The 12,108-nt window shown below is 39.6% G+C and overlaps 1 protein-coding gene across 1 annotated transcript; it reads right to left on the bottom strand.

The window, feature by feature from the left end:
• Positions 1-2,354: 2,354 nt before the first annotated feature.
• dhcr24 (24-dehydrocholesterol reductase) lies at positions 2,355-10,647 on the bottom strand. The gene is made up of 9 exons (XM_044044789.1): positions 10,283-10,647; positions 7,945-8,103; positions 7,254-7,359; positions 6,646-6,764; positions 5,825-6,088; positions 5,367-5,510; positions 3,919-4,116; positions 3,653-3,831; positions 2,355-3,538 (listed from the first exon to the last, which is right to left on the bottom strand). The coding sequence occupies exons 1-9, from the start codon at positions 10,511-10,513 to the stop codon at positions 3,385-3,387; spliced, it is 1,554 nt and encodes a 517-aa protein (XP_043900724.1). The 5' UTR covers positions 10,514-10,647; the 3' UTR covers positions 2,355-3,384.
• Between the last annotated feature and the right edge of the window lie 1,461 nt (positions 10,648-12,108).

Here is a 12,108-nt window from a genome sequence, read left to right as displayed (position 1 = left end):
ACTAATTTCTCTACACCAGTGTGTGAAGTATATGTGAGAGGAAGAGGAAGATGACGAGAGAGCAAATGATCTTAAGGGGAATAAATGTGCCTCCTGCGAAAAGTCTGTAGCTGACTTTGTTCGGTCTATTTACACCACTTTATTTTAATGTCTCTGATAATGGTGTTGTTTCCAGAGCTCAATATTTTAGAAGTGGTACTTCTGGTCTGCCTGTTGCAAAAACTCAACATGGTTGCACTTGAATCACATAACACGGAGTTCAGATTCTGATGGATGATGTTATGACTGGCTGCCACTTGCAGAAGACAAAAACAATCCCCAGGCATACAAAAAACATTTGGATGATGTAAAGTCTTTCCAATTTTCTGAAGCAACTGTATTTTACATCATGTGGGGGAATTCGGCGTGTATTTCACACTCTCAGCGCTTCTTTGAAAACACAACAGCTACACGTTTTGTGCTTCTAAATGATCCTCAGAGATCATATAATGTTTATAGAACGTTTCGTTTACACGTTATTAAACCGGAAAGCCCGAATCTGTCAATATCTTTCCAACTTTACCGAATTGTGTTTTCCTAGTATCGTGCAGCCCAAATATATTAGAAGAAGAGAAAAACAGTAATTGAGATTGGCCTAATGCGTTATTTTATTTGTAAAATATTTATTATTCACAGAAAGTGATTCTGTCGAAGTCATGAACTCGTATTATTACATCCCATTTACCTCCGTGTGTGAAAGCAAAGACACACACATAAAGGTGTCATAACACAGTAAGGCAGCATTTTTCGATAGAGCGTCAAAACCTGCTCCACAAACTTCCGCATTGTTGTCAAGGAAACCGGTTTGCTGTCTTGACCTTTCTCCTACTGTCACATATCATTTTTTGCACCAGGACAAAAAAAAATACTGTAAAGTCCATACACAGCTAATTTTAGCCTACCATACTAGCTCATTGATATATTACATATCTGATTGATTTCACTGTCAAGAAGCATCGACAGCAGAAGACCATGGCTGACCGACGGGGGCGTCAACGACACTTCAAAGTCACCTTATATGTCAACTAACAGCGAGTGTGTGAGCAGGTTTTAGCAGTTAACGACACTAACTAGCAGCTAACAGCTAGCAAAAGTTAACTTCACGTAAAGTTAGCTTCGCGATGGAAATCTCTTATCTCTTGATTCTCTCCACTGTCCTGTGTGTCAGCGCGTCTTACGCCTAATGTACAAGTCAACAGCGTGACTTTAACAGTAATAAATAAGAGTACAAGCCTACCTGTGTTTTCAAAAAAAAAGTCTACTCCAATCGAGTTCTTACTGTCGTTGCTGCAGATGTACGACAATAAACGGAGTGAACCTGCTAACTGCAGCTGCTGCTACACACACAACTGAGGAGAAGAAGGCGGAACAGCAGCTAATGTGCTCTCTGCTAGTCTCTCTTGTCAGTCCTTCCTTCTTTACAACAACTTTCACCACACCACGTACAACCTTCCTACTTACTGCGGAGAACACACGTGCTGCTTACATGTGCATAGATTGTTATTTTAGCAATGCTATAATGACCATAAAGTCTCATGTATTTAAAAACTGGAGTGAAAACCTTATATTTATAGGTAAAAACCTGTATTTCACATCAAAAAATATCTGTATCTGGAAAAAGGTCTATTACACCAGGTGTATTCAAGTCATGCTTAAGTTACATGCTTACTTATATGTTGTATGAGTAAAACTCATTGACAGCTTGTTAATAATATATAAGAGCAACTTTCAGTCACATCATTACATTCCAAATGCCAATGATCATAGAATCTGGCATAAAAAATAACAAAACTAGTGGTGCTCTGAGACTTTTACACAGAAATGAATGGTTGGTGGGGGGAGCATGTTATGATGCAGTGCAGTAGTAGTAGTATGTAGGCTGAGAGCCATCATAAATACTGCCATGTATATTTACTGTAACTGTTGTTCTTAACCAGTAGATCCTGGTTAGAAGTGGTGTAAAAAGTGTTCCAATTTATATTAAAATAGCAGTGTCAAAATCTTTATAAAGGTGAGAGTAAATCTTAATAATCTGATACAGTTATGGTATATATCTACACTTATACTATATGTATATATACTACTTATACTATATCTACAGTTACAGATATAGTGAATATATTTGGTTACCAATTTATGTTGTCTTAGTGAGACGGTAACAAAGAACAAAAAGCAATCTTTTAGGTTTACATTGGGGAGTTGTTCAAATAAGGACATTATCATTTTTCAGACAACCAGTTAGCTTTGACTTCATGCCAACTCATTTCAAATATAAGGTCTGCACTGTGCTGTTAATGAGTACAAAGTCAATAAAATCTGTTCAGAACAATCAATTTATTACATGAATACTCTGTCACTAGATCACATGAGCAGTCAGTAGACATGAAAACTCAGAAGTCATTACTTAATCACATGAGTAATCTATTCAGTACTCATGGGTGGTAACCTTAGCATAAAAAATCTGTTATTCCCCAAAATGGAATGGGAATACACTTCCCCCACACACACACAAGTACACATGCACGCTCACTAACTCACTCACAAGTTGAAAATATTACTGACCACACTATTGTGAAAAGCTTAGCTATGTATAGTTGTGTTTGATGGCTGTGTCCATACTACAGCCAACAACTTTACAATGTATAATGTACATTTTAAAAACAATAAGGACTGATAAAATACATGTACTTTATTAATCCCAAACTGGGAAATTAGAGCATTTCACAGTAGAATAGAGATTTTAATCAAGCACCTTTCCCAGTCAATATATTTTCTCTATAGCCTATAACTTAAGCTTATGAGGTAACATTTATGGCACTTAGGTATTAAGTTGTTTTAACAGGGAACATTTGTCCAATACATTTTTAAAATAAGACATTAGGTGCAATTTGCTCTCATTACATGCACAGTTTTTAGTGAAGCTGCGCATGATATCAAAGCTTTATTGGAAGCAGCTCAGATCTGAGGAGAACTGAGACAATGAACATGAACAAATAGTTGTTAACAGTTGGGCATCCTCTGTCAGTTTGTCTATGAGTCCCAGAGTTAGGATATTTAAAGGGTTTTGGAGGCCTTTCTCTGCTGATAGATTACATAGAGCTGACCTTTGGGAGGACTGCATAGTTGAATTATCAGTTCTCTGTCCATCAAAGAGGAACTGTGCAAGTATGGTGGTCAAAAACTGTGAATTTATTGTATTTTTTGTTCGAGAAGGCAGAATAACTCTCTTACAGAAAGGATGTTAATGTAAAAAAGGCTTGTGCTTTGGTAAGAATGTCCCTAAACAAGTTGTAAAATGCAGATTGTGCGTTGAGGTACGATGAGCTTAGGTGCCAGTGATGAGGCTCAGTGTCGAGCAGATTTACAGATTTTGTCATAATTCTCCGGAAAGGCATCCTTACAACCTAGTTCATCTCTCAGTTTGTGATACAGTCGCCCATCAAACATGTCCCAAAACTCCTCCCGGTCCATGTACACATCTGCATACAGCATCTGGAACCTGTAGGAGTCGCACAGACAAATAGTCGGTGTCTCAATGTACAAAAAGAGGGACTGCAGTATAATAGACAGTTGTATCTGCTCAGTCGCATAATATGCTAAATCTGAGACTTACCCATGAACATCTCTCACAAACTTCTCCAGCTGACGTGTTGATGTTTTAGCTTCAAAGTGTTTGACCTTTGGCTCGCCATAAGCCCCGATATCCACATACAGTTCCTCCTCTTCACCTTTGGGATGAACCATCCCTCTGCCTGGCAGCAACAGGAAAGGACACAGCCACAGAGGGTAAACCTGAAATAACAGAACATATTTTAAGAAATCACTCCATTTGTGCAACTAAGATAGTACTTAGTAGGGTTATTTTTATCCGAGTTTTACATTGATGTCCTGGTGAAAGCGTGTGATGGCCTCCTGCAGAGATTTCATGGGTACCAGCATGTCCTGAACCACGTGGTGCTGTTCGTAAAGCCGTCTGATGGTTTCTCCTTGTGTGAGCTTCAGCAGAGAGATCTTAGGAGGAACCATCCACCCAAAAAGCCAACGGAAGATCGGATTGTTGCCGAATGGGATGATGTCCTGCAGAAAGACAGAAATATACAAACCCACAAAAAAAACGTGAAATCAACGTGGATATTCTGTGATGCAGTGTGGTATGACTAGGGATGGGAATCGTTCTGATTTTATCAATGACGATACCGAAACTCTTCAATTCTATTATTGATACTAAGTGATTTATGGGGTTGCTAGTGTTACTGTGTTTAGTCGCAACAACATTTGTACGTACAAGTCACTGCACCTTTGCTAAATTTAGCAAAGAGAGACCAAACTTACCAGCCATGAAGGCTCAAGAATAAACAACGCAGCACAACGTCTCAAGTACTCACTCCACGCCGACAGCTTTGTTTGAGTTTGAATAAACATAACAAGCACTGATTGTGGTACCTCTTGAATTTCAGTACTGGCTGATGAGAAAACTGCACCAATTTTGTACCAGTTCTCAATACCCAATTTGACACTTAGCATAAAATGCCAAACATTTACTCATTATTAAACTAAATCTTTAGGTTTGTAAAACAACAGGAAACAGGGTTTTTTTATCATTATAAATGAATACAAAAAGTTAGATTTTACCTTTTGCATGACACACATGGACATGTGTATATAGAAGCTTATAATAAGCAATGCTTTTACTGTGACTATGGCTGTTGCAATTCATAACAACGTAATGTCATATAATTTTTCTTTAGAGATCATCATGTTAAAATTCAAGTTGTGGAGACTTTCTGATCTCTTAAAATTCCACCAGAGGGCAGCCACAACTCCTAGCAAGAGTGAACAAGAGAGACAAATTGTTGATCAACGATATAATGAAAGCATAAGTCATCTCTACGTCTGTCTGCCTTTCTTCTGCACTGCTTGCAAAAAAAAATCCTTTCAAAATAAAAGAGCAACCAAAAGCCCTGAGCGCAACCCCCTTCAGATATCTGTCAAACCAGTAGTATGCATAATTCATCACACCATTTACTGTTACAGAAAGCAAAGGATGCCAAGCCCTTCTCTCTAATGGCTAATGGTGTGTGTGTATGGGAGTACAAAATGTGTGCATGCAAAAGAAAGAGAGAGAAAGACTATTAAAGTGTAATAAAAAGTAGGGAGCAAGCAGTTGGTAAGATGTTTGTAAGCTAAAATCTGGCAGGTGTATGCAGTGCATTAATGCAACCTACCTTACAGCCCGTGAAAGTTTTATGTAAACACCATTTTTAATCTTAATGCGACATCCTGGTAAAATAGAAGTTAAATAAATAAAACGTGTGTTTTGGAAGTACCTGAAGTTCCCAGAAGATGCTGCGTGTGTGTCTGTGGTAGTACTGTCTCAGAGGTATGTACTCCACTCCACCTTTGCCCCTTTTCAGGTAACCCTCCACGTGTTTGAAGAACCAGGGTTTAAAGTGCAGCCCAATTCTGTTGATCTGGTGTCAAAGGGGAAAAAAGGTGAAGTTAAATTTGAAAAACATGTAACAAAATATACATGAAATATACAAAGAGAGGACACTCATAGACTTTGCATTCCGTAGCCCTTACCCATCGCAACTAAATACCTAACCCTAAACTTAATCTTAACCTAAACCTAAGTCTAACCCTAACACCAAGTCATAACCTATTAACAGTTATTTAAGGTGTGACACAATGTGAAAACCAGGCAAAATGTCATCACTTCCTGTCTTTTTGAAGTTGTTTTGGTCCTAACAAGGATGTATGTAACAGTACACACACACACACATACCTTATCAGGCTCTGCGTGGTCAGTCATGGTTCCGCTCATGATGACAGCAGTGTCCAGACTGTACTGAAGGCCTTCGACAAATGTGTTCTGCTTGTTCTCCGATTCTTCAGTGAAGCGTTTACAGATGTTCTCCAGCCCTATCACTGGTTCATAGTGCAGCTTCACCCACTGCTTTGCAGGGACTATTTTAATCTCAGCTGCAACCAGGAATCCCAGAGTACCACAGGACCAGGGGACAGCGTGGAACAGGTCAGAGTTTTCCTCCTGTGTGACAGGACACAAGAAAAAAAAATTATTGTTTGCATAGTACACTTGTAGTGATGAAAGTGGTTTCAGTGTCTTGGTGTCTAATGTGAACAAAGCCAACACTGGCCACAAAGAGGTCACTCATTCATCAGCCAACAGCCATTTTCACTCTACTATGCATCCTAACAGTGACTATGGTCAAGTTAACTACATAATACTGTATAAATCATTAACCTATAATAATCTAGCACAAAGCAACCTATACTGCTGATGGGGGAAGAGATAATATTTTATGATATAATAGATTATTGTGTTCACGGTCATCCAGTTACAGCCATGTCTATGTGACTGAGGCAAGCAACATTATCAGCGCTCAGTAAGTTCAGTACACATTGCACATAATATGAGATGGAATGGTGATAAGACATGGGGAAATTAGACAACTGCAGCAGAGAAAAGCATTGGACATTGAGACATCCTTTGTGTTTGCTTTGTGACAATATGAAAACCTGACTCAAGCCCGAAATATGGCAACCCACCAACCTCACTTCATGGTGCAGACTCTCAGTGCTTACCTCAGAGCAGCGTACAAAGCTGCCATCAGCTAGGACTAGTTCAAATGCAACACAGATGTGCTGAAACAGTCCGTAAATGTGAGAGGACGACTCAATGCCTGTACCCATCACCAGGCCACCTGCAATAGGAGAGAGCATAACAATCTGATCTCAGTAGTGCGGTATAATTCCGAGTGAGACCAACAAAAGGCAAACACTTGAGCAGAGAGCAGCTTTTGCCTACAGGGAGCCACAGTACGTGTGCGGACATGGACAACAGGATAAATGAATGTACCACAGCCTGATGGGAAAACATTACATTGCTGATACGCAGTTTATGGCATCAGGAAATCCATAATGTAACCTGATCCAGGGGTGCTTCCAACGCTGCAGCCATTTCCTCCCAGTTTTCATCTTTCGAGCTACAACATCAATCGTCTAACACAATTAGAGAAATTACTGCGGGTATAAACAGGATACACTGACTGACGGAGAAGATGCAGGATCTAAATCAGTGAATGGTGAGTGGTGGAAATCATCAGGACAGATCTATTTCTAGAAACCAGATGGTCGCACTCGGATGATTCCCCAGGAAACAACCTACATTGGTTATTGTATGGTCAACGTACCCACAGTAAGATCATCCAGCTCAGGCACCACCGGCAGTGTCCAGCCAATAGAACTGAGGAGTGCAGTCACCTGGCCCATGTTGGCCAGTGGCTCAACTCTAACAACCTTAAGACACAAGATTAAAATTATTATCATTATTATTATTATTATTAATAATGGGAAAACATGAGCAAAGCCCTGGCTGTAAATGGAAAAAAACTAGGTTAATTGGGAGATTAACCAAGGTAGCCCAAATGAAGTTGTGTAAATAGGCTGCTTGTCGACTTGTTTACACCAAGTCTGATCTTATGTCTCCAATCAATCCACTCAACCAAGTGACGTCTCTCCTTATGATAACATCTTACTCATCAGCTGCTGCAACACGAATGAAATGATGAACCAAACCACATCAGGAATAAAAGTCTCCAGCTCTGAAAGTCTGATCAACATGCCAACACTGCTAGTTATAGAATTCCATTAGTAAGATTCCTAAAATGTCATAAATGATATATTGTAGATATGATTTACTGATTACCTTCATATATTAATTTTACACATCACAGCAGAAAATGCATAGGTAGTAGTTGCAGCTGACAAGAATATTCCTGTATCTAAGCAATTAATGATTAATGCAATCAGTTAGTTGATTTTCCTATTATGACGTGTTGATTGGTCTGGTAGGCAAAGCAAAACATATGCATTTCCTCTCACCTGCCTCTTTGTGTCCACCTCCAGAATGTCCATCATGTTGATCATTATGTTTTTGTGGGTTTTCTTGTACTTTCCCACTCTGAGAGACACTGTGAGCCAGCCGGGACGACCAGTGCACATGTAGTTCTTCTTACCCTCCTTCTTCCTCCACTCACGCACCTGAGATGATACAGGGCAGCATAGTAAATGAGAGCATTACTGTGAGTTGGTTTTACTCAGGATGAACAAAGGTTGGACATGATAGAGACAACCTGCTCAAACCTGTGGGCATCCGAATGGTGATTTAGGTGACTGAATGTGGAATGGCTGTTGATGCCACAGGGTCTGGTGTGACTACATTAGAAACAGCTGACTTACTGGAATTTTAATGCACAACCACCGCAGAGTTTACAGTGAGTGATAAATTAAAAAAAAATCCAGTGAGCAGCAGTTCTCTGGGAAAAAAATGGCAATAGCAACTCCAACTTGTTCGACCAAAAGTGTGAAGATCATATTTGAAAGCACAAATTTGAGGAAGATGAGCTAAAGCAGCCTAAGATGAAGGGGATGCAATCATGCAATATTTAATTCACATAATATCTAAAGAAGTAGTGAACAAATAATAAACTTTTTTTATTTTGTAATTTGAGATAGTTCATAGATTTCTTTCTTATGAAACAATTTACAAATTCAAATGAATTATTCATGTTAGAATATTGAGAATGAGAATGGTTGTTTGTCTCTATATGTGGCCCTGTGGTGGCCTTGTGAACTGTTCAGGGTGTCCCCCGCCTTTCACCCTGGTCCTTTCTCAATACTCAAGTATGCAAGTATGTACTTGCGTACTCGGGAAGTACGTACTTGAGAAGTACGACTGGAGTACATACTCGCCAAGTGCGGGAGTACACAAGTATGATATATGTATGTATACATATATATATATATATATATACATATACATACATATATATATATACACACACACACACACACACATATGTACATTTTTAATTTAAATACAGATAAAATGACCGTGCGACTTTAATCAAAATAAACCAAACTGTCAGGTCAAAACGTTTACATTAAAAACAAAATAACGCTGCTCTGCGCTGGGCACTGTGAGCGGCGATCGTCCGCACAGGCGGAGCTGATCACCTCTGACAATCGTCGCTGCCAAACTACAAATACGTCATTCTAAATGACTAATTTCCCGCCTCTAATTATCTTAAAACTGCGTTCCGGGACTCAAATGTGTTCCGCCGAAATGCATTCTGGGATACATGGCTTTCCCAAGTATGCTCAAGTCACCACCTGATGCATACTTGGTAAAATGGGCGGAGTGAGAACACTTCCGGGTTTGAGAATTGGAACAGAACTTAGACTGAGGCTGATGACGTTTTCACAAGTACGCACAAGTACGCACAAGTACGCACAAGTACGCACAAGTATGGATATTGAGAAACGGCCCCTATGTCAAGCTGAGATTGCATCAGTGCTCCGCGACCCTCATGTGGTGGATACTGTGGTAGAAGAGGAGTGAGTGAGTGAGAGTTTAATGAATGGCCACCAGGGGGACGATGCCACTGGATGCAAAAATAACTATTTGAACCCAAACCTATGTCGAAATGAGCACCTACTTATCACTAGATTTATAATGTCAGTAAACATCTTCCTCAGCCGAGGAGTTAATGGTCTCACTCACTAGTTTCTGGTCTTGTTCTTATTCTAATTCTTTTTCTGAAGGCTGTACACTGAAAGGTGAAATGTTGCCCTCCACAGTTCACACTTTCTGGTCTTCTTCAGTAGAACATGGTCCAATTTAGTGGAAACTAGATGACTAAGAATGGCACATATGAATGGACACCATGTTAGTGACAGCATGTACCATCCAATGAATGACACCTGTGAAGTGCGAGTTTTAAAATGTAAATATAGCACTGATCAAGGTTCAAATTTTGACTCATTATTCTGGTAATAAAGTCAAAGGATGGACTTGAATTCTTCAGTAGTCTTATCAATTATTTATTAGACTTGTAACATTACATTTTTGGGTAGCTTCCATAGCTTCTCTACTGGCTTGTAACACCAGGACACCCAAACAACCTGGCTAGTGTCTTTATTGCCGACTACAAAGTGGTAACATGGAACATTCAGATATAATAATTCGAAAACGTGACGTCACTACCGGTTGATAAGGCACCCCATCTGATCTCCTTTGACTGAGTCCCAAAGTTCACTTGAAACGTCCCTGGATTTTAATGCTTATGCAATTCACAGTTGCACCATTGTGTATTTAGCTTTTCTATGTTAGCATATAAACACACACCTGTGTGCACAGACTTTGTTATGTTTTGCTCACCTGTCGCTGAATGTTTCGCACGCGCTGGTCGTGCAGTTTTGGCGCAGAGCACATCTTGAAAATGAGCCATGCCCGCACGTAATAATACACGTCAAATATGACGGAGAGCGGCAGCAGGAACAAGCAGACAAATATCCACCGCTGGTGAACGATCACGTAGTCTAGACCTTTAGCTTTGATCCAGAGCAGAAACACCAAGACCAAACCTCCTAAATACAACAGCGGAGACATCGTGTCTGCACACACTTTCAACTAAAACACCACACGCCACTTTCCACAGCAGTTGCCGCTGACCACAGCTCCTCTCCTGTGGGTAAAACTATCCTATCGATTATCCCTAGCCCAAAAACCCCACTGATTATCAGCCTATCACCGCTATAGGTGAACGGTGCTCGGGGGTGGATCGGTGACTCCACTGCTCTGTGCTGATTGGTCAAAACGTCGCGTCACGGAAGCTTCGCGCTGATTGGCTCTGAGGTCTTGGCCTCTGCGGCGTTTAACCAATCATTAAGTAGAGAAACTGTCACACCATCCAGTGTGATTTTCTCGCTCGATTTGCCGACTCAAACTCCTCCTAGCGACTTGTTTGGTCAAAACATGCGTCAAACCCGACTAGCTACAAGTTAGCGAATTTTTCTGGCGTTATTGGAGACTTTTGTGGTGTTTGGAGACTCTCGCGTGACAGTCTCACAGTAGCCTCCGCAGCAGTCAGAGCAGAGAGGAGACCCTCACCACTCCGCGTCCAGGACTCATTTGTGGCCACGAAACACTGATTTGTGGGTTTAGTATCATTCCCATCAACACCTTGAATAGAACATGATAAGAGCGCGAAACGTTTTTTTTACCATAATATTTGAAATGTATTTCCATGGTGTATTGTCAGCAAAACGCCAGTATTCTTTACATTTTAGACAGTCAGTCTATTTATTTTAATTTTATATATATATATATATATATATATATAAACTATATATGTATATATATATATACATATACATATATAAACTATATATGTACATATATATATATATACATACATACATACATACATATATACATCATATATACAGTCAAACTGTATGAGTAATACAGTGTTTCTGTGACGATAAAACTAGCCATTCAAAATGACCAATGATAGCACGTGACTAATGATAACACGTGTAAATGTGAAATATCTGGGAAATCATCTTCTATATTAATACTTGAGACTTGACTTGTAACTTGCTTGATTTGAATGACTTAAGACTTGAGTGAGACTTGAAGGTTACGACTTGTGACTAGCTCAAGGTGTGTGGTTACACAGAGACAATTCAACTGAAAACTCCACGTGACTCATTAAGGTTGTTTTTTTCATTAAGGTTGTTTTTTTCAGTGACAAAAGTGATGAGTGACGGATTTAAAGAAGGAAAAATCCAGAAGAAGGCAGTAATGCATCAAAATGGATGCCAATGTATGGTAAATAACACCAACCATCTAAATCCCCATCTGCCTCAGGTGTGCCTTGTGTTTAATGGTAATTAGCAAACATTAGCATACTAATACAGAAATATAAACTAAAAATTAACCAGGGAAAATAAAAGAAAGTAATTGTAAACATGCTGGAGTTAGCACAATGTGTACTACCTCATAAAGCCACAAGTCTTGAGACATTTTTGTTGTTTTGACATTGTTTTTATTTAGTTGTTCATTTCATTGTATTTGTGTGTATACAAACATGCAATGTGGGGATTAGGTGAATTGGACACTCTAAATCGACCGTAGGAGTGAGTGTGAGAGTGAATGGTTGTTTGTCTCTCGCTGTGTGTGGCCCTGCGATGGACTGGCGA

Source organism: Solea senegalensis, linkage group LG14 (assembly GCF_019176455.1).
Source record: "Solea senegalensis isolate Sse05_10M linkage group LG14, IFAPA_SoseM_1, whole genome shotgun sequence".
NCBI classification, from domain to species: domain Eukaryota; kingdom Metazoa; phylum Chordata; class Actinopteri; order Pleuronectiformes; family Soleidae; genus Solea; species Solea senegalensis.
Note: the sequence above shows the minus strand (reverse complement) of the source record. Positions and strands in the feature narration are given on the sequence as shown.